Source organism: Pinus tabuliformis, chromosome 6 (genome assembly GCF_031772625.1).
Source record: "Pinus tabuliformis cultivar Carrire ecotype Pingquan chromosome 6, CPIR1, whole genome shotgun sequence".
Classification (NCBI taxonomy): domain Eukaryota; kingdom Viridiplantae; phylum Streptophyta; class Pinopsida; order Pinales; family Pinaceae; genus Pinus; species Pinus tabuliformis.
The window spans coordinates 280,781,452-280,808,233 of NC_142292.1; the positions used below are offsets into that span (position 1 = coordinate 280,781,452).

The window sequence follows — 26,782 nt, forward strand, 5'->3', positions numbered from 1 at the left end:
ACCCTTAAAAAACCGTTATGTGAAATGAATTTATTAACTTTAAAGATGTCACCTGAATTTATTAACTTTAAAACCCTTAAAAAAACCGTTATGTGAAATGAATTTATTAACTTTAAAGATGTAACCTGAATTTATTAACTTTAAAGGTTTCCATATTTTAATATAATATACCAAATTGATGAGGATATACCAAATTGAGAATATGCTCATTTTAGTGAACTGAGCGTTAAACATATCCAGAAACCATTACGATAAACCCGTTGACAAATTTTGATTAGATAACGTATCCAAGGATGGTGTGACAAGTCAGGCATTCAGAAAAGTGGGCGCCTTTTTGTGTAGCCGATATTAATTTTTGGTCCAGTTTATTCGTTTGTTTTAGGAAATATTTTCTCCACTGAGCGGCATACTCATTATAAAAATGGTTATTTTAACGAATTTGACTTAGAGATTGGATGAAGCAATTTTCTCGAATCCCTTTACGGAGGAGGTCACCGTATAATAAAGCTAATGGAGTCGGCGGTGTAAAGAATGATATAGACATACAGCATACCGACATTCTCCACTCGGATGGTGGAATGCTAATTTAAATCTGAATTATTGAAAAGTCACACTGGCTAACTTTGCATGCAATTCTATAATAGTTTGGCCACAGAAAGATTGGTTCAGCCATTAAAATAAATTAAATGTAAAGAAAGATGTTGAATGCAACTCGCCACATTGACAGGGACAGGATGTCATGTTCATATGATATTGGTTGAATGCAATTCGCCATAATGATAGGGATGTCACGTTCACTGTAATTATATATTAATGGTAGACTTTAAAAATATTTTAAAATTTGATATTTAGAAAATATTTTAAAATCTAATAATAACGAATATTTTTAAATCTATCCTACTCAGAAAACTAACGCCACCCTTGTGAATTCCTGAATTCCAATCCACTACTGGGAAGTCATATATTCAAGCAACTAGTTATCTCTGTGACTTTCTACCTTCCTCCTCATCTCTTACTGGGCTAACTATGGCCGTTGCTTCGTCTTCTTCGCCAAAACTTGAGTTCCTTATGTCGAACCAACTAGAACGAAATACGTCTGGTTTTCAATTCCTCCTTAGCAAACGCCCAAGTTTCTCTTTCAGGTCCTCAGAGCATGTTAAGTTCAAATTCTCAGAAGAATATCGATGCCATTATAGAGTAAGGGTAAGGTCTCAAGCTGAAGCTGCACCAACATCTCGTGATAAAAAAGGGGATGAGAGAACCATCAATCAGCAGTGCATTAAGGGTGGGCTTTCGGCCTGGCAAAGCGTCCCCAAGGAGCGTTGGGAGGGTGAACTTGCAGTCGATGGTCATGTTCCACTCTGGTTGGTCAGTCTGCTGTATTTGGCATCAATTTTTCGGTTTTGCATATACTTCTATACTATGATTCGTTGGCTTATAACTTATAAAAATCTATATATTGATGAACTTGAATCACTGGTTATCATGAAGCTAGTGTCCTCACATTCTATTATGGTTATATACAGCATGGTACTTATCTCAGAAACGGACCAGGGATGTTTCATATAGGCGATTATAAATTCAGGCACCTTTTTGACGGGTATGCGTATTTTTCAGAACCTATCGTTGTAATATGAATGACTTTCTTATTTTTTACTTTTATGGATTTTTTGGAATTTTAAATCATTTTTTTTATTTTCAATTTTCAGTTATGTAGATTTTTTTGGAATTTTTAATTTCAGTTGTGTAATTTGCAATAAATTTTCAGTGTTTGAATCTATTTTTATATTAAAAATATATATTTTCAACCATTTAAATTCACAATTTTACTAAAAATTGTATTAAATTGGAAAACAAAAATTATACTTTTATCGTCTGAAACTTTGGAATATGAACAGCCTAGAATGTTTTTATTGTGGGATATTTGGAGTACACACTGGACTTATTATCAGGGACCATAAAGTTTTCTCGTCCCTAATGATTTTGGTCCCTGAGGATGAGTGGAGTGTCCACTGAAACATTTGGAAAACACTCTACACAGTTCATATCCCAAAGCTTTAGACAATATGAATAACTGTGGAAATCCCCACTCTCAAACCATATTCCTTACTAAAAATATACACTATTTTTTTTAATTGAGAAATATGACTTAACTGCAATATTTTAATGTTTAGTGTTTAGAATATCATAGTGAAATTTTATTGCAGATTTTAAAACATTTAATAATCTTTAGAAAGGAATATCCCAAGACACATCAAAACTTTGAATCCATTTATACTTTAAAAACACATTTTAAATAACTTAAATTTATAAGTTTTCCAAAAATTGTATCATCCTTAAAAAACAATTAAGATTATTAAGAGAAATATATATATTGTTTTCCTAAGTTGAACTTTTTTACCACTAAAGATCTTTCTTGGGCTCAAATTTACAACATTAATAATTGAAATGTTATATTTTAATGTACAAAATATCTAAGTAAAATTTTAATACAAAATTTAAAATATTTAATAGTTAGAAATTTTTACTTCCTGCAAAAAAATTTTGAGAATTTTAAATTTCAATTATGTAATTTACAAAAATCAAATATCAAAAGATTTACATTACTCTAAATACACTTATCAGCTCACAAGCACATTTTAAACTATTTTATTCCATTCCCAAAACACAAAAACCATGCTCTTAAGAAAAATATATATTGTTTTTCTAAATAGAGCTTTTCTTAGTACTCAAGGTATTCCTTGAGCTCAAGGTTATTGCAATGATGTGTTAAATACTATATTTTATTCTGAATAAAATATTATTAGACATTTTAAAATATTCCAGAAATTTAATCAGCGTGAACCCAATAAACTTAAATATTCCAAAATCGAATCAGATGTATGCCCTAAGAATGGATGCCATTAAGAGGATATCTATATTGAATCTATATATTATTTAATCTATTTTTCTAGGTTGAGCCTTCTTGGCACTGAAGATATTCCTTGGGTCAACTTTACAGCAATGATGTCTTAAATTCTGTATATTACTCTATAGGATATCTCAGTGAAACTCTATTGGAAATTTTAAAATATTTTGGAAATTCTATCGACATGAGCCAAATGAACTTGAATATTGCAAAATCTAATCCAGATAAATATGATGCCCTCTGATAATATCTGTATTGAATTGTCTTATCTGGTGCCAGGTACGCTACTTTAGTTCGTCTTCATTTCGAGAATGGGAGATTGGTTGCGGGGCATGCACAGTTAGAATCCGAGGCTTACCAGGCAGCTAAGAAGTATAACAAGATTTGTTACAGGGAATTTTCAGAGGTTCCACAGCAGTCCAACTTCTTCAAATACATCGGAGAACTCGCCAGTTTGTTTTCTGGTGCTTCCTTGACTGACAATGCAAATACAGGAGTCGTCAGGTAGTTTCGTTTATTCATTTTTCTTGCTGCTTCGATAGCTTACCAGCATATTGACCTTCCTGGAAAATTTGTGCCACCATTCAAAATATCCATATTTATACCAGAATTCTGAACTCCCATGATAATTACACTTCACTTAGTTTTGTTTTTTCAATCATGTCGAGTTTTGCAGGCTTGGAGATGGACGGGTTGTATGCCTGACAGAGACAAGAAAGGGGTCTATCCAGATTGATCCCAACACTCTCGAAACTATTGGCAAGTTTGATTATTCTGATAATCTAGGGGTAACGTTATAACTCTCATTTATCGGTTTTTATTTTTTTACATCTCGAGATACAAACATTTTAGGGTTCAATAGATCTCAGTTAAGATTAACATTCATAGATTTGGTGCAATAGGTTATATTAATGGGTATTTAAATATAGGGGTTTAAGCAGTGCATTATGGTATTATTTTTGGGATTCAACTGTGTTAAATAAGTCATTCACCTATGACCATTCATGAGAGGTAGCGGTAATTGATTAATTTCTCATGATTTAAATAGTTCACTTAATTTCTCATGATTTGAACAGTGAAGAAGTAGGATTGAAACTGGTGAAATAGATCACATAGCGTCAATCATCACTTCCAGGGTTTGCACCTAGTAACCAGGACTTCCTCGGAGGTCACCCATCCCAGATCGCCTCTGGCTCAAGCGAGCTTATTTCACTAGTTTCAATCCCACTTCTTCACCCCTGCCATGCAATGAATGCTAAGTGAACTATTCAAATCATGAGAAATTAGTCACTTACAACTACCTCTCATATAAATGGTCATACCTGAATGACTTACTTAACCTACTTGAATCCCAAAAATGATATCTATTATTAATAGGTATTATTGTAGAATCCGAGACTAATCACGGTTTCTCTTATATTGTTTTTTTCTTTTTTCTTTTTATCTAATTATAACAAATATGAAAAATTATAAGTTATTTTATAATTAAATAACAATATTAATTAATTGATGTAGTCTCAATTATTAAAGTATTTTTGCTATTGAAAAATCATGAATTTAATTCTATAAACACTAATCTTAGTTATTAAAATATTTTTGTTATTGGAAAATCATAGCTCTAATTCTATAAACACTCTCAAAGTAAGCTAGGTAATTGATCAGACAGGAAGCCAATATTTTCTTTAAAAATATGCCTCATACAAATATTTCATGAACTAGACAGTGTTTTGACCTTTTCTAATAAATCGACCTCATACAAATATTTCATGAACTCAAATACTCTTCTGAGAAGTGATCCCTTTACGTAAATCTGCTTAGTACCAATATTCTGTAGATCGTGGTCACTGATTAATGGATTTTGTGGTTCGCAGGGGTTAATTCATTCCGCTCATCCAGCAGTCTCTGATACGGAATTCATCACGTTGATCCCCGATCTCATCAACCCTGGTTATACTGTCGCCCGCATGCTTCCTGGATCGAACGAAAGAACTTTCATCGGACGGGTAAGATCAGTATTGCTGATTTTCAGCAATTATAGAATGATAAATTTTCTTTATGGGATTCAGGTGAATTGCAGAGGCGGTCCCGCTCCTGGGTGGGTACACTCATTCGCTGTAACGGAAAACTATGTGGTAATTCCGGAAATGCCACTGAGGTACTGTGCGAAGAATCTGTTGAGAGCCGAACCAACGCCTCTGTACAAATTCGAATGGCACCCAGAGTCCAAGGCATTTATGCACGTCATGTCAAAAGCTACCGGAGACCTGGTGAGTGCCCCTCTCATGTTGTTCTTTCAATCTCTATTTGTGGATATTAAGTAAATGATTTTGCTCTGATGTTAGAAATTAGAGAGATATCTAAATTAGAAGTTTCAGAAATCATAGTACCTTGATTTGGTTGTAGCAGAATCTTATGCAGCTGGTTGCATAGCCTAATTCTATGAAGGGAATTCAAACGTATGCAACATGCTAAATCACTTTATACTTCAAAGTTAATGAGTATATTCTTTTAATTTAATAAGATGATAAATTTTTATAAAATTGTAAAGTGAAAATGTTAAATCACTTTATACTTCAAAGTTAATGAGTATATTCTTTTAATTTTATAAGATGTTAAATTTTTAGAAAATTGTAAAGTGAAAAATTATAAGTTGGAAAATTTAGATTTATTTTTTATTTAAAATTTAAATAAAATGGTTTAATAATTTAAGCATTACTTTGTTATGAAGTATTATAAATCATGAAATTTAAGGTTTAAATTTCTATAGATTAAATAATAATAATAAAAAATTGTTATTAAAAATAAAAGAATAAAAATAATAATAATGAATGAATGAATAATATTTCTATACTAATAATTTATTTAAATTTTATAAAAACATTAAAAATTAAAAAATATATCATAAAAATATTTACAATGAATTTTTTTTAAATAAAAGAACAATTTTTTAAATTTTTAAAAATAATTTTATTAATAAACTCTTATTTTATTAATAAATTTATTTAATCTTATTTTATTAATTAAATTATTAATTAAATGAAATTATTTTTTAGATAAAATATTAAAATTATTTATAATATTTAATTAAATAAAAAAATTATCCAAAAAACTAATAAACAATAATTCTAAAATATAGAAAATACTAGAAAATATTCATTACATCGAATATTTTTTAATTCAAAATATTAACATTAAATTTCAAATACTATTTCATACATTTAATTAATAAATATTTAAATTAATAAATTATGAATAATTTAAAAGGCACATTTTATTCTAACTATTAAATTGGTCATAAATTGTTTAATCAAAAAATATGAGCATTTCTCAACTAGAATAAACTATTTAAATAAACAAATTTCAATAAATTCTTTATAATTTAAATGTTAACATTTTATTAAACTACACAGATTAATATTATAACATTTTCAACAAGTACAAAAATAAATAATAAAACTATATTAAATGAAAAAAATTATAAACTAAGTGTCGGAAGACGAACGGAGGCGGTGAGCTTGGGCGGGCGGTGGCTCGAGCGGAGGGTTAGAGTTTAGGAGCGCCGGAAGAGTTCAGGAGTGCGGGAGTCACGCTGCGGCCAGGACTTCCAGCAAGGGCAGTGTCAGAGTTGAATGGAAAGCGGCAGGGGAGGGAGCCCTGCTCCCTCCTACAAAGAAGCAGTGACCAGTACAGGTAAAGCACCTGCTGGTACTAGCAAAGGTGGTATGAACTACAGAGATAGGGTCAATGAAAAGGGAACAGATGGGACCAGAATAAAAGAAAACAACAGCACAAAGGACAAAGAGGAAGAAGACAAAAATTTGGGTTCAAAAGACAGAAAACAGAATGGACCTTGCAAACCAAAAGCAGAAGTCACTCCACGAGTAGTTTTAAATGATCCTGCTCTGCAGGAGCACAGGGAACATATGGGAACCTACGCCATTATCTGTAAATTTATGGGACTTTGGCCCACTGAAAAGGCTTTGCAGTCGTGGATCAAATATCATTGGAAGCCCAAAGGAAGTATTAACCTTCATCTAGGGTCAAAAGGATTCTTCACAGTAGTGTTCTCCAATATCGAAGACAAAGACAGAATATTCGAAGGCGGACCCTATTTTTTTGCTGCAGCAGGGCTCTATATGAGACCTTGGAGAATGAACTTTGTCCCAGAGAAGGAGACTTTCTCTTTGGTTCCTGTGTGGGTAAGGCTCTACTCTCTACCTCTTGATTACTGGCAAACTGAATCGTTGGCAGCCATTGGCAATAAACTAGGACGCTACATCAAAGCTTCTGAAGCTACCAGAAGGGGAAAATACACCTCCTTTGCCAGGATATGTGTGGAAATGGATCTATCAGGAGCACTCCCGGATGAAGTCATCTTGGAGGTTTTGGATGAGGACTGGGTGCAAACGGTAGACTATGAACATATCCCCTTCAGATGTCGAAGATGTCACGAACATGGACATTTACTAAGAGACTGTCCCTTAGGCAAAGAAGATACCAAAGAAAAACGGAATACAATGAAGGACACTGATAATTTCCAGAAAGTGGCTAGCAGAGGAGGGGGGGAAAAGGACCAAAGCAACAACATACGGAGGGGCAAAAGGGCAGTCAGAATAAGTTTCAAGTGCTAGAAGAGCCTGAAGAAGTCACAAGAGAGTTCCAACATCAGCAGGAAGATGCCAAAGAAAAAGGAAACAAAGAGGACACAAACCCTTCGCCAGACATTGACTCTCAAAAAGATGCCATGAGAAGTGATACAGAAATGGACATGGACCAGGAAATGACCCAAAGTGAAACAGATCTGGAAGATCATGAATTACAAGAAATCCTTGACAAGGAAAACTTGGATCTAGAAGGCTTCCTGATGCAAGGAACCAAAGGAGGAATAGATTCTCTACCTCAAGAAGAATGCAATAGAGTACACCAACTATTTTTATGGAAGACTCAGGAGCAAGGACAGGAGAAAGGTACAAATATCCACAAACAGGAGCACAGAGGAGTGAAAACAATTAAATCAAATCCAGGACTAGCCACCAGAAATCCAGGTAAGAAGAGAGGCAGAAAAAAGCAACACGAGCTCCTGATGGAGTGTGGACAGCTAATGATAGATTCGGGTAAGATGAAAGACCTAACCAGTTACTCCTTTACAACTCTTTAATTATGAAGTTCATCTCTTGGAATATTAGAGGTCTAAGTAGTAGAAGGAAACAGAGAATGCTAAGTAATAGAATGAAACTAGCAATGCCGGACATAATCTTTATTCAAGAAACAAAATGCTCTATTCAGAAAATAAAACAACTCCATAACAAATGGCTCAGTAGATATGAGTTTCTAGAAGTCAAAGCAGAGAACACAGCGGGAGGCATTCTCACGCTTTGGAACCCCCAAAAAGTCAGCATTATAGATGCAGAGGCAACGAGAAATTACTTATCAACCATCATTCAACCATTAGGAATGTCTGAAACCTTCCTAGTTACGAATGTCTATGGTCCTCAAAGAATTGATGAGAAGCTCAGATTCCTGAACTCTCTAGCAGATCTCAGAAGCAGACATGAAGAAATCCCTTGGGTCATTGGAGGAGACTTTAACATGATTAAATCTCTTTCGGAAAAAAAAGGGGGCACCAGAATCCTCAGTAGAGATTCAATCGGATTCCACTCTTTCACAGAAGACATGAAAATGGTTGATACTGAAATGCAGAATGGTATTTTTACTTGGAACAATAAAAGAGGAGGCAATGCTCAGGTTGCCTCCAAGTTAGACAGATTTGTGATCTCTGAACAGCTAATACTTACTAATACAAAAATATCCACTACTGTTCTCCCATATGGAGGCTCTGACCACTGGCCGATTCAATTAGAAATCAAGGGAATTGATGCTCCCAGAAACAGACCCTTCAGATTTGAGAATATCTGGCTCTCCCACCCAGATTTCATCAGCAACATTGAAAAATGGTGGATGGAAGATCTTCAGGTTCAGGGCTCCAAAATGTTCCTCCTTCATAAAAGACTTCAGTACATAAAAATCAAACTCAAGGAATGGAACAAGAAGGATTTTGGTAACATTTTTGTGAACAAAAAATCAGTTGAGATCAAATTGCAGGAATTAAACCAAGCAATGATCACAGATGGTTTTGACAAAACCAAAAATGAGCAAGCTGAAAAACTCAATCTGGATTGGGAGAATTTATGCAATCAGGAGGAAATATTTTGGAGACAAAAGTCAAGAGTCCAATGGCTCAAAGAAGGGGAACGAAACACTAAATTTTTCCACCATTCCACCTTAGCCAATAGAACGCATAACAAAATCTCTTCAATTTCAAATGAAGATGGGGAGCTTCAGACCTCTCACAAGAATATTGAAAAGGTGCTGGTGTTAGAGCCTAAATCTGCCTTAGGCTGAAGGAAGGCAAAATTTAGGGTAACCACAAACCACGCTCAGTCTGGTAGCTAGCCCTACCAGAACAGGAGAGGGCTCTCTCCGAGTCACGCTCAGCGAATAAGTAAACGGAATGGTCTGAGATGACTAACAGTGAAATATTGATCTTAGGCTAGTAAGTAAATATGGATACAAGAAGCAATTTTTTATGAATGACTGAGTTTCTGGGATGGTATGGGACCAACGGACAGCAATGAGTAGAGAATTTAATACAAAGGCACAGATTACTTCATGAGGAAAGACAGGTGGAAAGTCTAGCAATTTAGTTTGAAATAACGTGGAATGGAGGAATTGCTTAGGAGGGTGAAAAGGGCATAAGTACATGAATCCTTTTCAACAGAAGAAGAACACTGAACATGAAATTTTCCCACAGGCAGAGCAATAAAAATGAATTCTACCTTATCTAACTTAGAAAATTTCACTGGAAATGAATATGAAATGAACTGTGAAACATTACGAAATGCATATGAAACATAAGAGACACATTTGCTACACTCACAACCACATGAATCTCATGAAACAAAGCCGCTGCCTTTCATTAATCCTCTGTCAAAATATACAATGAAGAACTGAGTTTCTCTCCCACAGTCTCCCAAAAATTACAAGCCAACCCTTTGCAAATGGTTTGCATACAATAAATAGACTATGCCATGAGGAAATAGAACAACTAAGAGTTGGGGAGTTTTTCGAATCATTACAAAGTGGAAGTGGAAAGCCAACCATTAGTTACAGGTGCAGCGTTACAAAAATGACAAATGGCTTGGGTGACTGCTTGCCTTCCTTTGCCACTTGGATAGGAGCCCACCTTTAGTGAAAATACTTTTTAAACATTGCCTTAGTTGTCGAGAAAAATATAGTGTAAATGAGTGGGCCCACTTGGAGAAAATCACGAATCAAAATTTCGCGAAGCGGGCCCGATTTTGGTCATTTTCTCTATATGCACCGCGCCCAAATCTATACGCGCCGCGCCACTTTGGAGGTGATTTTGAGGTACCTGATGGAGTCCAAATTGTGCCCAAGTGTGCTTGTTGGAAATCTTGGCCTATCTACTTTCCAACCCAAGTGGAATTTCTGAATTTGGTGCTCATTTTCCCCTCCAAAAATTCATTCTCCCAAGACTGCTTCCTGTGTGTCAAAATAGGGGCAGAGAGGTCATTTTTTGAGAGTTTTTGACCTCCTGGAGACTCAAATCATGCCAAAATTTCTTGTCCAAGAACCAGTAGTCGTGATTTTGCATACTGAATCCAAAAATGCAAACCATTTGTGATTTGGAGCTCCCAATCCTCAGGGAGAAAAAACCTGTGTTGTGACCAAAAATTTGCCATGTGACCAAAATTGCCCCAAATTTCTTGAAATCTAGGCTGGAGCTTCCTTATCAAGTGTTATGCTGGGCCAAAGAGGCTTCAGTGAATATCTGAAGTCGATCGAGCTCCCTTTGCCTCTTTTGCTTCTTGATTGCCTTCCTCAATTTCGCCTTCAAATTCCTAATTCGGGCCTTGCACACTTTGTTTCGCACCATGTAGTGGAAAGCCATGTGTCTCAGCATTGCTTTTTCCCTATTAGCCTTCTCCACCAGCTACTCCAAGTGAACGTTCACTTTCTCTAAAACATACTCCCGGTCCTCATCTCTTTGCTCCATAGGTCTACCTTGTGTTGCCATGATGTGTTGCCGGTTTTCCTTGATCAGTTGCAACTCTATCTCAGCTTGCCAGTCCTCAAGTTGTTTGTTCCTCTGCTCCAGGTATGTCATATTCCATTTGGTTCTCCAATATTAGGCATGCCAGTAGCTAATGAAATAGAGTCCGGTGTAAGTGTGAAAGTAACACCAGCCAAAGTAACTTGAGCACCATGCAAATGTAGAACAAATAGGCGAGCCAACTCATGGTGAAATTGAACATTTGCAACCTTTTCACAAAACTCATAGCATGACTGAAATTGAAAACAGGACATAGTAAGAGGGCAAGCCTACAATTTTGTGAGGGTAGTCGGTTCTTCTCTAACATGTCTGCCACTTTTGTGAGGCCTCCGGGGTGCACGTTCTTCCGTGGATGAGTCACTATGAGTTTCCTCCTCGTAGTCCGATGAATGCTCAGATGCCATGACTGCTATACAAAATACCTTGAAGACAAGATGACTGTTGTGTATGAACTGTGCTTGAACTACTCTTTTTGGTGTTGTATTTCAATTTCTGCCACCAAGGGAAAAAACAAATGCAACAGGGACTGTTAGGGTTTGTTAGGAAGGGGAAACAATATTGACGAATGAGAATTATTGGGATAATTTTAATTAGGGAGAGGAGGGGGATTTTATATATGGGAATAAGGTTTAGGGTTTGGGATTAGTTATATAGGTTTGAGGAGATTTTAATAGGGCTAGGGTTTTGGGATGCTGAATGTAATGTAGGATTGATCAACTTGGTGGGGGGGTAGGAAATGAGGCAACAAGGGAGAATGGGGAAGGAAAAGAGTCCTTGGTGACAAAACTGTGAGCTCAGAAACCCTGGCAAATCCACGCAAATAAATGGCAATTTGGAGAAATTTCAATGAATTTTAGGCCTTTTAGCCCTGTGCGCCCTACCTCCCATGTGCGTCGCGCCAGTGTAAATTTACACTAGAAATTTTCTCCCAGTGCGCCACACTCTCTATGTGTGTCGCTCCCTTTTCCAGGTGACTTTTAGAGGCCTTCCCGGTGTCCAAATTGGGCGCAAGATAGCTCATTGGAAAGGTCTTTGAGTCTACTTTCCAACCCAACCATAATTTTTCAATTTGGATTTCATTTTCCCTATCAAAAATCAAATCTCCCAAGACTGGTAAAAATGTGCCAAAAGAGGCTGCCTCAAGGCAGAGTGCTGTTACAGTCAACTTTTGAATGCCTTACTCAACTCCAAATTGAGCTCATGATAGCTAATTGGAAAGCTATTTGTTTCTAGTTATCATTTTACTCATAAATCAAGTCATTTGGCTAACCAAGCTAGGAGCAAACTTGATTTTCCCAAGGTCACTTTAGAGGTGCATCAATTCTCCAGAGGCAACTATATTTTTGACATTTCTCCAAAACCATGACACCTGTGTAAAATGTGAAGGAGGGTTTTCTTCCTTGGCATGTTGTGGACAAAAACCTCTCTCAGTTTTTCAAAATTCATCTTTTCTTGCTCATAAACATCATTGGAGTAAAACCTATCCCGATGTGTGGAACAAGAGATTTGTCGAAATGAAGCGAAATGAAGGGGATAAGTGGCTTCTAAATTCTTGGGAAAATTCTTGAAAGTAGGGAGTGATGTTAAGAAGTAGGGGAAAGTGGAATTTCAAAGATTGAGTGAGGGGAAGGGGTCCAAAAAAGGCAAAACATAGGTCCAACCTAGAAAATTGCTAGGTTGTAGCAAGAAACTAGGGTTTGTGCGAAAATAAGGAATTTGTGGAATCTCAGTGATGGGAAGTGTTTGATAAGGTACTTTAAGGATAGGGGAAGGTGTATGAACATCAGGATACAAGTTTTGCCGATGATTTGACCATCCAAAAGAAATTGCCTTCAAAACCCTAGGAGAGGGAAATGACCTTACCCAGGCGCAACTGAAGCATGAACAAGGTGTAAAATGACCCAGTGGAACTTGACATGATAATGAAAACCCTCTGAATGATGGTACACTCAATTGAACGATGACATGGACCGACATTTGGACAACTTTGACAGGAATAAAAGCAAACCCTAGATCTAATGCATAGTGACCAAATTTTACTTGAAGACTCACTGAAATGATAAAATTTGACCTTGACACTCTGAGACCACTTTGTAAGAGCATATTTGATCACTGGAGGAAGGCTGCAAAGACTGACACTAACATTGGCTCCAATGGGGGATGGTAGCTCCTTGGAGGTGCCAAGAACAACAGATCTCTGGAAGAGCTAGACAGTGCCTTCGTCCATTGGGCTATGGAGTCCATTATTCCGACAAACCAACATGACTCAATTTATTGACTGAAACTTGACTCAAACTGACTCAATGCGAACTGAAATGACTGAAAAACTTGACTCTATGCAAAAGGAAATGACTCATGACTGACTTAACTAAAACAAGAACTGACAAAACTTATTCAATGGCAGCAGTCCATCAAGATTCGAGGGTTTCAAATCATGATGACAGCCACCTGCGTACTAATGCAATATGTACAATCATGTGTAATGTGTCTTCCAATGTAACCAATCAAGTAGATGCCTCCTTGATTGATTCTCCAGATCAGATCTTCTGGTCAACAACAGATACTGGTAATTGGGCCTCCAAAAACATAATTGACCATGATCCCCTTCATCACTGAATACTGCAATAATCACCTTCACTGCTGACTGCAACAAATCTGCCATTGGATCCTGAAAAACATGAAGTCTTTCCTCCTGCTGAAAAAACAAGGTATCTTTTTCTCTTGATTCTGGTCTTTCTTCATAAATAAGAGTATGCTCCTGGTCTTCAAAAAATTCTGAACAAATAGGTGAGCAGATTTCCTCTTCAAAGAACATTTCAAAACATGAGACATATGAGGAAGAGTCTGAAAGGGAATCCTGAATGGTCTGGTCTGCTGAAGTCTGAATATATTGTAGGTCATCTTCATATGATATGACAGCCAGATTGTCTTTGCATTCATCAATCATGAGAAAAGAAACCTCAAATGATTCTTGAAACCCAACACAATCATTTATATCATCTACCATAAATTCACCCAGAGCTTTTTCACTTACTTGAACAAAGATCTCATCTCGCTGTTCATAGAGGGAATGAGCTACCTCCTCATGAAGGTCTAGTTCTAGTGAGATAAGGTCAGTTAGGTCTGTACCTCTGTTTTCTCCATTTGAGGCAGCCTCAACCATGCAACTCTCTTTTTCCTCCTCACCATCTGTCTCTTGATCTGATTTATCATCCCCATTATCTGAGATTGGAACATCATTTTCTTGCATATCATCTTTTATTTCCACCAGATCTGAAACAAAACTTCTTCTTTCATCATTTCCAGCCATATGGAAATCTTTAGCCTGCTGATCTATAAAGCTGCCCATAGGACTGTCGTCCTTTTCAGAAGAGGAAAAATTTCCACCATCACCTTCTTGACCGGGTGCACACTGCAGATCTGTGTTAACTTGAGCTGGAACATGACTGTTCAAGAGTTGATCTATTTCATCTTCAGACAAAGGAGATATGGCTTTTCATTTTCTCTTGCACGAACAGTGATTTTCTTCAATATTTTCAAGTGGAGGAGTGTACAAATTTTCCTCAGACTACTGATCCATTTCATGTAATTCCTGTTGACTGTCAAGATGCAAAATTCCTTCATCTTCCACCGTACTACAATCTTGATTCTACTGCAAATTTTCATGATCATCTTCATGCTGTTGAAATGGGTTTTCACACAGGGCTTCCATGATCTCTTCATCCATGAAATTATCATCTTCATAATATTTTTCAAGGCTTTCAATAAAACCATCAGCGTATTTGCAACAGTCATGAACTAGATTTAATGATGGATAAGATTCTTGATATCTTTCAATGAACAGGGCATGAAAATCCTTTAAACAGTAAATACAAGCAGGCGGCAAACTTTCATACCAAGATTGGGCTTCACCTTTCAAAGTGGCCAGGAATATCTTCATCAAGCAATCTTCAAGAAAATCAACCTTCAACTTGCGAATATGCATGTGAAATCGAACTAGATGTAAAGTAGCGTCCTTCTTACCATCATCTTTAAACGTAGGTAGATTCCTTGACCAATCTACCTTCGGAATTTTATTTGGAAAACCTGGGATGTGATCTCGGCTCATGGGAGTGTATCTTCTTGCAATCCGCTCCATTTTAAAAAAAAATCTCAAAGCTACTGATCTCTCTGCAATGGAGTCACCATGAAGCACTGGTTGCTGGATTCTTCAGTGAAAGGAGTCTCCAGGTGAATGATTTCAGCCGTCTTCTTATGTCTGATCATTGTGCACCATCAACAATCAGCTTTGATCTTAAGATATGTACTGGGGCAAAACAATCTTCAAGCAAACCATTTTCTTCCCCAGTGGAGTCGCCACTATGTTAGAGCCTAAATCTGCCTTAGGCTGAAGGAAGGCAAAATTCAAGGTAACCACAAACCATGCTCAGTCTGGTAGCTAGCCCTACCAGAACAGGAGAGGGCTCTCTCCGAGTCATGCTCAGCGAATAAGTAAACAGAATGGTCTGAGATGACTAACAGTGAAATATTGATCTTAGGCTAGTAAGTAAATATGGATACAAGAAGCAATTTTTTATGAATGACTAAGTTTCTGGGATGGTATGGGACCAACGGACAGCAATGAGCAGAGAATTTAATACAAAGGCACAGATTACTTCGTGAGGCAAGACAGGCGGAAAGTTTAGCAATTTAGTTTGAAATAACGCGGAATGGAGGAATTGCTTAGGAGGGTGAAAAGGGCATAAGTACATGAATCCTTTTCAACAGAAGAAGAACACTGAACATGAAATTTTCCCACAGGCAGAGCAATAAAAATGAATTCTACCTTATCTAACTTAGAAAATTTCACTGGAAATGAATATGAAATGAACTGTGAAACATTACGAAATGCATATGAAACATAAGAGACACATTTGCTACACTCACAACCACATGAATCTCATGAAACAGAGCTGCTGCCTTTCATTAATCCTCTGTCAAAATATACAATGAAGAACTGAGTTTCTCTCCCACAGTCTCCCAGAAATTACAAGCCAACCCTTTGCAAATGGTTTGCATACAATAAATAGACTATGCCATGAGGAAATAGAACAACCAAGAGTTGGGGAGTTTTTCAAATCATTACAAAGTGGAAGTGGAAAGCCAACCATTAGTTACAGGTGCAGTGTTACAAAAATGACAAATGGCTTGGGTGACTACTCGCCTTCCTTTGCCACTTGGATAGGAGCCCACCTTTAGTGAAAATACATTTTAAACATTGCCTTAGTTGCCAAGAAAAATAGAGTGTAAATGAGTGGGCCCACTTGGAGAAAGTCGCGAATCGAAATTTCGCGAAGCGAGCGTGATTTTGGCCTTTTGCTCTATATGCGCCACGCCCAAATCTATACGCACCGCGCCACTTTGGAGGTGATTTTGAGGTACCTACTGGAGTCCAAATTGTGCCCAAGTGTACTTGTTGGAAAGCCTGGCCTATCTACTTTCCAACCCAAGTGGAATTTCTGAATTTTGTGCTCATTTGCCACTCCAAAACTTCATTCTCCCAAGACTGCTTCCTGTGTGTCAAAATAGGGGCAGAGACGTCATTTTTTGAGTGTTTTTGACCTCCTGGAGACTCAAATCATGCCCAAATTTCTTGTCCAAGCACCAGTAGTCGTGATTTTGCATGCTGAATCCAAAAATTCAAACCATTTGTGATTTGGAGCTCCCAATCCTAAGCATCGCGCCAGTGGCGCGGCACACAGGGAGAAAAAACCTGTGTTGTGACCAAAAATTTTCCATGTGACCAAAATTGCCCCAAATTTCTTGAAATTTGGGCTGGAGCTTCCTTATCAAGTGTTATGCTGGGCCAAAGAGGCTTCGGCCAATATCTGAAGTCGATCGAGCTCCCTTTGCCTCTTTTGCTTCTTGATTGCCTTCCTCAATTTTGCCTTCAAATTCCTGATTCGGGCCTTGCACACTTTGTTTCGCGCCATGTAGTGGAAAGCCATGTGTCTTAGCATTGCTTTTTCCCTATTAGCCTTCTCCACCCACTGCTCCAAGTGAATGTTCACTTTCTCTAAAACATACTCCCGGTCCTCATCTCTTTGCTCCATAGGTCTACCTTGTGCTGCCATGATGTGTTGCCGGTTTTCCTTGATCAGTTGCAACTCTATCTCAGCTTGCCAGTCCTCAAGTCATTTGTTCCTCTGCTTTAGGTATGTCATATTCCATTTGGTTCTCCAATATTAGGCATGCCGATAGCTAATGAAATAGAGTCCGGTGTAAGTGTGAAAGTAACACCAGCCAAAGTAACTTGAGCACCATGCAAATGTAGAACAAATAGGCGAGCCAACTCATGGTGAAATTGAACATTTGCAACCTTTTCACAAAACTCATAGCATGACTGAAACTGAAAACAAGACATAGCAAGAGGGTAGGCCTGCAATTCTGTGAGGGTAGTCTGTTCTTCTCTAACATGTCTTCCACTTTTGTGAGGCCTCCGGGGTGCACGTTCTTCCGTGGATGAGTCACTATGAGTTTCCTCCTCATAGTCCGATGAATGCTCAGATGCCATGACTGCTATACAAAATACCTTGAAGACAAGATGACTGTTGTGTATGAACTATGCTTGAACTGCTCTTATTGGTGTTGTATTTCAATTTCTGCCACCAAGGGAAAAAACAAATGCAACAGGGACTGTTAGGGTTTGTTAGGAAGGGGAAACAATATTGAGGAATCAGAATTATTGGGATAATTTTAATTAGGGAGAGTAGGGGGATTTTATATATGGGAATAAGGTTTAGGGTTTGGGATTAGTTATATAGGGTTGAGGAGATTTTAATAGGGCTAGGGTTTTGGGATGCTAAATGTAATGTAGGATTGATCAACTTGGTGGGGGGGGGGAGCGGGGGGGTAGGAAATGAGGCAACAAGGGAGAATGGGGAAGGAGGAGAGTCCTTGGTGACAAAACTGTGAGCTTCGGAAAACCTAGAAAATCCATGCAAATAAATGGCAATTTGGAGAAATTTTAATGAATTTCAGGCCTTTTAGCCCTGTGCACCGCGCCAGTGTAAATTTACACTGGAAATTTTCTCCCAGTGCGCCGTGCTCTCTGTGTGCATCGCGCCCTTTTCCAGGTGACTTTTGGAGGCCTTCCTGGTGTCCAAATTGGGCGTAGGATAGCTCGTTGGACATTTCTTTGAGTCTACTTTCCAACCCAACCGTAATTTTTCAATTTAGAGTTCATTTTCCCTATCAAAAATCAAATCTCCCAAGACTGGGCAAAATGTGCCAAATGAGGCTGCCTCAAGGCAGAGTGCTGTTGCAGTCAACTTTTGAATGCCTTCCTCATCTCCAAATTGAGCTCATGATAGTGCATTGGAAATCTCTTTGTGTCTAGTTATCATTTGACTCATCAATCAAGTCATTTGGCTAACCAAGCTAGGAGAAAACTTGATTTTCCCAAGGTCACTTTAGAGGTGCATCAATTCTCCCGAGGAAACTATATTTTTGACATTTCTCCAAAACCATGACACCTGTGTAAAAATTGAAGGATTTTTTTCTTCCTTGGCATGTTGTGGAAAAAAAACCTCTCTCAATTTTCCGAAATTCATCTTTTCTTGCTCAGAAACATCATTGGAGTAAAACCTATCCCGATGTGTGGAACAAGAGATTTGTCGAAATGAAGCAAAATGAAGGGGATAAGTGGCTTCTAAATTCTTGGGAAAATTCTTGGAAGTAGGGAGGGATGTTAAGAAGCAGGGGAAAGTGGAATTTCAAAGATTGAGTGAGGGGAAAGGGTCCAAAAAGGAAAAACACAGGCCCAACCTAGAAAATTGCCAGGTTGTAGCAAGAAACTAGGGTTTGTGCGAAAATGAGGAATTTGGGGGATCTCAGTGATGGGAAGTGTTTGATAAGGTACTTTAAGGATAGGGGAAGGTGTATGAACATCAGGATACAAGTTTTGCCGATGATTTGATCATCCAAGAGAAATTTCCTTCAAAACCCTAGGAGAGGGAAATGACCTTACCTAGGCGCAACTGAAGCATGAACAAGGTGTAAAATGACCCAGTGGAACTTGACAAGATAATGAAAACCATCTTAATGATGGTACACTTAGCTGAACGATGACATGGACCGACATTTGGACAACTTTGACAGGAATAAAAGCAAACCCTAGATCTAATGCATAGTGACCAAATTTTACTTGAAGACTCACTGAAATGATAAAATTTGACCTTGACACTCTGAGACCACTTTGTAAGAGCATATTTGATCACTGGAGGAAGGCTACAAAGACTGATACTAATAGCTGGTACAATATTTCAGAGGCATCACCAATGAAAATAATCTAGACAGAGATCACTACATCAAGGAAATTATAAAGAATATTCCTAGGATGGTATCCAGAGAAGATAACTTTAACCTGAACAAACCAGTAACCGAAGCAGAGGTCAGTATGGTAATCAAAGACATGCAGAATGGCAAAGCTCCTGGTCCTGATGGTTTCAATGTTGACTTTTTCAAAGCCTGTTGGCAAGTTGTCAAACAGGACATTTTGGAGGTGGTTGAGGACTCCAGAAGAAGCAAATCCATGCTGAAAGCCCTCAACAACTCCTTCATCTCCCTGATCCCCAAGCAAGACTCGGCCCTAACTCCTGATAAGTTCAGGCCCATTGCTTTATGCAATGTTGTTTACAAAATCATTTCCAAGACCTTGGCCAATAGACTCAAACCTCTTCTTCCTTCTTTGATTTCGGGTGAACAGTCTGGTTATGTTGAAGGAAGGCAAATCCTGGACAATATTATTCAGGCCCACGAGGTTGTTCATTCTCTAACTAGTAAAAGGCAGGCCGGTATGATCATGCAATTAGACATAGCAAAAGCGTATGACAAGGTGAACTGGACTTACCTCAAAAAGGTCCTCTCAGCTTTTGGATTTGATCATGACTGGATCAGATGGGTTATGGCTTTGGTTACTTCCACCAGCTTTTCAATTTTGGTGAATGGATCGCCCTCTGAGATCTTCTTGCCTTCCAGAGGCCTCAGGCAGGGCGACCCACTCTCTCCCTTTCTTTTTATCATCATAATGGAAGGATTGGGCCGTACCATTAAAAAGGCTCAAGTCTTGGGAAAGATCAAGGGCCTCCATTTAACGGAGAACGGCCAAGCTTTAACTCATCAGCAATTTGTAGATGATACCATGTTGCAGGGTATCCCCACAGTCAAAGAAGCTACAGCGTACAAAAAAATCTTAAATGACTTTGCCTCTGCTTCAGGTATGGAAGTCAATCTCTCCAAATCAAATTTTTTTTTCTTAAACACTAACATTGCTATTCAAAGGAACATCTCCAGAATTCTGGCTTTCAAAGGGAAGTCCTCCCATCAAAATATTTGGGTATCCCCCTAACGGATAAACCTTTGCACAAAAGTATCTGGGAACCAGTTCTCAACAAGATGCAAGACAGAATCAAAAGATGGACTTACAGAGCGTTGAACCTTGCTGGCAGATTGATCTTAACGAAGGCAGTTCTTCAATCTATCCCAGTTTTCTTTTTATCAGCCCTGCCAGCTCCCAAAGGAGTCTTACAGCAATTTAGGAACATTCAGAGAGATTTTCTCTGGGGCAAGGAGGAAACCAGAAAGAAGTGGGCCCTTGTTTCTTGGGATAAAATCTGCAAACCTAAGAGTCATGGTGGCCTTGGCCTAGACGATCAGGAGATTCTAAGCAATGTTTTAGGAGCTAAACTATGGTGGAGATGGGTTAAAGAACCAGGGGCGCAATGGGCTAAAACCTGGAAAGAGAAATATGCAAACTCCTGGCAAACGAGTGATCTCATCAGAATGTCAGGGAACATAAAAGGCTCTCACATCTGGAATAAAGCCTGGAATAACAGAAGCATGGTACAAAACAACAGCTTCTGGGAAATCAGAGCAGGTGATCAGGCTCTCTTCTGGGAAGATAAATGGCAACAAGAACCAATGTTGCTAAGGGAGGACTTTATGGACATCAAGCAAGAAACTGATTTACAAGGACTAATTAAAGTTAGGGACTTCTGGAATCCTCCTCAGGACACTGAGAAATGGAGAAGATGGAAGAAAATAGAATGTAGAGTGGGCGGCCCCATAAAAGCAAAAACAGAAGAACTCATGAACATTTTAGAACAGAGGAAGATCCTGGTCACAGATAGGCAGGATCAGTTACGATGGGGTCAAAACAAAGCAGGAATCTTTAATATTAAGGAAGCTAAAAGAATTTCTCTTAACCTAGCTCCCTGCTGTCTGACTAAATCCTGGCAAAAACTTTGGAGTCACCAAGGGTGGATGAAAATCAAACTGTTCATGTGGTTAGTTCATCACAGGAAAATATTAACTTGGGATAACATGCAGAGGAGGGGAGTTATGGGGCCTTCTAGATGCCAATTATGTGAGGCTCAAGAGGAGACTATGGAGCATATTCTCAATAGTTGTACCTACACCTCCTGGTTGTGGGATTCTTTCAATAGCATTTTTCAACAGACTGACAGAGACAAAGACAACATTATTAACACCCTGAACAGGTGGAGAACTAACTTCTCAGAGTATGAGATCCTGAATTTAGCCTGGACCTTTACACCAAGTTTTATTATCTGGAATGCCTGGAAAGAAAGGAACAAAAGAATTTTCAAGGATGAAAAAACTACTCCTCTTGGCCTGATGGACTTGATTTTAAAGCAGATAAAAGAGACGGTTTCCACCACTGTTCACAGTCATCCCTCTAATCCTCCCACGGCTCTTGAATTAAGAACTCTCAAGCAGCTGGGAATGCATGAGATTATCCTCTATGGTCTGAGTAAAAAAGAAAGAATGGTGGAAAGGGAAAAGGAATTCTGGCATCCTCCACCCAAAGGGTTTCTGAAATGCAACATTGATGGGGCTTCTAAAAGCAACCCGGGGACGACTGGGTATGGAGGTGTATTAAGAGACGAAGAAGGAAAAATAATTTTTACTTTCCACTGTCATTTAGGCCAAGCCACCAACAACATGGTTGAATTAATGGCTTTGGAGCACTCTCTAGAGCTTCTCAAACATAATAACTACTCAAATGTTCTCATCGAAGCAGACTCTGAGATTTCCATAAATGCTGTCAAGAAAATCAGCTATGGCACAGCGCCAGAAAGGGTCTCGAAACATTGGAGACTGATACAAGTTTACCAGAGAATCCAAAATCATCTCCAGAGTCTTCGTACGGTCAGCTTCAATCATGTTCGAAGGAAGGCCAACAAACTTGCAGATCTGCTGGCCAACCAAGGGGTGATTAATCCTGATTGCAGAATCGAGATGAATTGGCAGGAAAGGCCTCCAAGCAGACTAAAAGCTCTTTGTGATGCTCAAGCCACCGAGGACAAAGATATTTTCGATTGCTGGGCTCAAAGGGCAGGCTATGAATAAGGTTCTTCTAGTCTGTTCTTTTTCCTTCGGCGGGCGGCTCCTTAATTTAGGGCCTTCTCTGCTTGGCATTTTCTCCCTGAGGGGTATGAATTCTTATCCCCTTCGCTCCTTGTTTGGAGCCACTAGGGTTCTTCTAAAGTGTCTGAAGGGTTCGACGGCGAGCTTTTTTCAGCAGCGGGTTTCCAGGTTCAGCGGGAGGAAAGGCTGGTCGGCTCCCACTTCGATTTTTCCTCGCGGCTTTTCTTACGGTTCGGAAACCAGGCTTGAAGCGGTTTCTTTGTTGATCGCAAGGCTCTCGGATGGTAAGTGGTTTTGGCTCATCGAGAGCGATGCCACTCAGCTCTCCCCACGTGGCGGTGGTCAGAATCTTCAAACCACCCTTCCCCGCACCTTATTCTCCTTGCATCTTGGTGCTCCGATATCCCTCAGCGCCATCCATTTCGGCAGAAGCTTTCGACGGTCAGATCTCGTCGAGCTAGTTTGGCGGGCCGAGAGTGTGTTCACTGTTTGCAAGTTTACCACGGGAGGTTCAACGGTTTTCAACCTTAGTTCTTCTTGGTGGGGCCGTTCGTAGATACTCGTGTCGTTGACCTTGTGTTTTCTTGTTTTCGAGGGGATGTGTTATTTGTTGGCTTGTCCTATTGTTGGTTTGGCAGGTCTCTTCTTAGTTAGTTTGATCTCGTTGACTTGGTAGGCCTTATGTTTTTCAGGCCTTTTGTAATTATTGTAACTTTACCTTTTGGTTATTGAAATAGAAGGAAAGTCTCTTGCTTCAGCAAAAAAAAAGAAAAACATTATAAACTATCTAACATATACCTTTGGAATAATTAATAAACCCCAATAAACTATTAACAATTTTAATGTAAACATTTTATCCCAACAACATAAATTGATATTAACATTCTTTCACCTCAGAAAAATCATAAAAGCGATAAACCTTAACTACTTTGCAAAATTAAAAAAAAAAATAACATTCAACATTTATTAAATAATATAACGCAACCCCCCAAAATAATTTAATCTGTCCAAGGATTTAAGACATCAGGGGGTGTGAAAAAACTATAGTTGGATTGACGAGTACAGTTTCCATTACTTAGATTACAAAACTGCATCGTTTCCTTGGATCAAATGCAATTAGCTGACAACAGATTTTCACTATTTTCGATTGCATCCCTGAAAGCTTGTGGCAATGATGGCAGGTAGCATCGGTGGAAGTGCCACTGTTTGTGACATTTCACTTCATTAATGCCTATGAAGTCAACGGCAACGATGGGAACCCCATCTCAGTGATAGCTGATTGTTGTGAGCATTATGCTGATCCCACTATCTTAGATAAGCTCAGGCTTGAAGAGTTGAGATCCTTCTCTGGTCAAGATGTTCTTCCAGATGCCAGGTAAGCTTACCAAACACCTTTCCCTGCAAGCAAAGAAAATTCTTTCAAGAATTTAGGGTTTAGGGACTTCAACAAGCTTGAAACAGCAGTCAGTATCAATCAATTAAATAGATATGCAGGCTTGAAATTTGCACGTGGTAACTGAAGTTAATATGAGAAATTAACAGAATCCATATTGGTGAGTTTTCTTTTTTAATCAGAGTGGGACGATTCATCCTACCGCTGGACGGCAGTCCAAAAGGAGAACTAGTTGCTGCTTTGCCACCGGAGGAACACGGGAAAGGGATGGACATGTGCAGCATCAATCCACGGAACGCAGGGAGGCAATATCGTTATGCATATGCCTGTGGAGCCCAACGCCCCTGCAACTTTCCAAACACCCTAACCAAGGTCTGCGTAATTGTATTTCATTAACACTATATGATATTTTTAGCATGGATTGGCTAATTAACCCTTTATCCATATAAAGGGTGAATGTTAATATTTAATTTTAAGGTGAGTGTGAAGTTAAATTTTTTATATTAAAATTGGTATAATCTGTATAGATTTATTTTAAATATTAATCTAATATGAATTAAGAAGGATTTAATTTTTTCATTTTTGAATTTTTTTATGAGCCACATTATTTAAATGTTTTATATAGTAATTTAATTTTTTAATTTTAGATTTTTCATAATCTTTATTTTGTTGGACACGTACAAAATTTCAATTCAATTTTGATGACCGAGAGACAACATTAAATAACATTACACATCATATTGAACTAGCTTTATAATAAAAGCATACTTCATAAATAACAAACTATCTTCACCTCTAACATCTCTAATCACATTGGCTAAGGATAAGAGCAATAACAATGTGTTGATGACTCGTGCAGATTGATTTGAAAGAGAGAAAAGCAAAGAACTGGTACGAGGAAGGAGGCATTCCATCTGAGCCCTTCTTTGTCGCTAGACCAGACGCCCATGTTGAAGACGATGGTAAGTACTTTACATTTTATTATTATTGACATTAAATGCAGTAATAAATTAGTTTTATTATTATTATTATTGAGTTGAGAGGTTCATTCTGTAATTCAATAGGAAGATTGTCTACGGAATTGATAAGTGTTTTTTTTAAATAAAAATAAATTATGCTTTTATAGAAAAATAATGTTGGCAATTATAATAAAAATGAATATGTTGTAAAATAATTAAAATTAAAAAAAAAAATGAATAAAATGTTTGAACCTTATATTTTTCAAAAATATTTCAACAAAAGATTTAAATAAACTATTTGAAGATCTATATTAACTAATTTATGTAGATGTCAACTTCATATATATCTATCTATAAAACAAAATGTTAAAGTATAATATTTTAATGTTGTATATAATAAAACATTCAATGTGAATTATCAATCAAACATTTTAATACTACTTAATATGGCATATACTTAAAAATATATTAATAATAAATAAAAAATCATTTTAACTTGATGTGATAAAATGTCTCCATATACATGTTATGTAAAATATTTTAATGTCAACTATATATATATATATATATATATATTATATATCATTTAACAAAATTATGTATTCATAATGAAAAACTAATTTTTATGGTTAAAAAGTTTGTTTGGTCCTATATATAGCATTCAAAAATACAATTTAAATAATGAAAAATTACACATTGTATTTTAGGTTTGCACATGAAGAAATTTGATCCCTCTCCGCTCATGTTAGATCCGTATTTGAGATGGATCTATGCTGCTAATATGGGTTTAGTGTACTAATCTGATACGTTTAAGAACAAAATCTATTTATTATAATAAGGAATCTGAAGAGTTATCGTAGATAATAGTGTCACATAGTCAAATATGTCACAGCATGAGATTTCGAATCCAGTAGGGAAAAAGGAAAAGACAGCAGACCATCCCCTACTACACTACCTGCACTAGCTTAACAACTAAAAAACTAGTTATTGCCCAAAGATTACTTTTTATATATATATATATATATATATATATATATAATATGCTAGTAAATAAATAATTATGATAGAGATTGTAAATATTAAACATCATGCATTAAGCCAATTTAGAGAACCAAAATGAAATTGGTTTACCATAATTAGTTTTAGTCTAATAATTAATCTACTATAATTGGTTTAATCCAATAAATAATTTACTATTTTTTCATTCTATTTATTAAATATCATATTTATTGAAGCCATTATATTTATAATAATAAACTAGCATTTAATATTTGTTAAATCTGGAGTTTTAGTATTTGGAATTGATTTACAGTAATCTCACCCTCATATAACATTTAATATACAATTATACTTAGTATTTATCCAGCAAAATTTTTCTGTATTTACCATTCAAATAATTGAATTTATAAAAAAATAATAAACTAATTATTAAATTTGCTATATAGTGCTTAATGTTTGTCTAATAGAAACTTCCTGTAGCAATTAATATTTATGCATCCTGTTAATGGAATTGAATTGTATACAGGAGTGGTGATATCGTTGGTTAGCGATAGGCACGGGGGAGGGTTTGTTGTTCTGCTGGATGGCTCAACGTTTACAGAAATTGCGAGGGCAAAACTACCCTATGGACTACCTTATGGTCTGCACGGCTGCTGGGTTCCATTTCGCTAAAACTAGGGGATGCACAAGCATCCCAAGAAGCAAGCTGGATATTTCAAAGAATGCATATCTATTATACAAAAGAATGTATGTAATACATATTGTGATAATTTCAAACAAATTTAGAATTATTTTTCCTTTTAATAAATATATTTATATATTTTTAATAAATTTTGATATTATTCTGTAAATTTATTTTAACTTTGAATTTGTGATGGGAGAGATGAAATTTTTTAGAAGCCTAAGGATATGAATTTTTGGAATTGATTTATAATTTTTTTTGGGTAATAAATATTACTTTT

General features: G+C 37.2%; 1 protein-coding gene across 1 annotated transcript; it reads left to right on the forward strand.

Moving 5' to 3' along the window:
- The first annotated feature begins 1,026 nt into the window (after window positions 1-1,026).
- Window positions 1,027-26,492, forward strand: LOC149258447 (carotenoid cleavage dioxygenase 8 homolog B, chloroplastic-like). The gene is made up of 10 exons (XM_089416530.1): window positions 1,027-1,368; window positions 1,527-1,600; window positions 3,188-3,412; window positions 3,585-3,696; window positions 4,780-4,911; window positions 4,975-5,175; window positions 23,651-23,844; window positions 24,045-24,234; window positions 24,722-24,824; window positions 26,347-26,492. The coding sequence occupies exons 1-10, from the start codon at window positions 1,027-1,029 to the stop codon at window positions 26,490-26,492; spliced, it is 1,719 nt and encodes a 572-aa protein (XP_089272656.1).
- The last annotated feature ends 290 nt before the right edge of the window (window positions 26,493-26,782 follow it).

Bases quoted from the DNA above. Each gene is read 5' to 3' on its own strand.
- LOC149258447 (XM_089416530.1), top strand. From the start codon at position 1,027: ATGGCCGTTGCTTCGTCTTCTTCGCCAAAACTTGAGTTCCTTATGTCG. The intron at 1,601-3,187 runs GTATGCGTATTT...ATCTGGTGCCAG, and splicing joins TTCAGGCACCTTTTTGACGG to GTACGCTACTTTAGTTCGTC. The intron at 5,176-23,650 runs GTGAGTGCCCCT...CAATGATGGCAG, and splicing joins CAAAAGCTACCGGAGACCTG to GTAGCATCGGTGGAAGTGCC.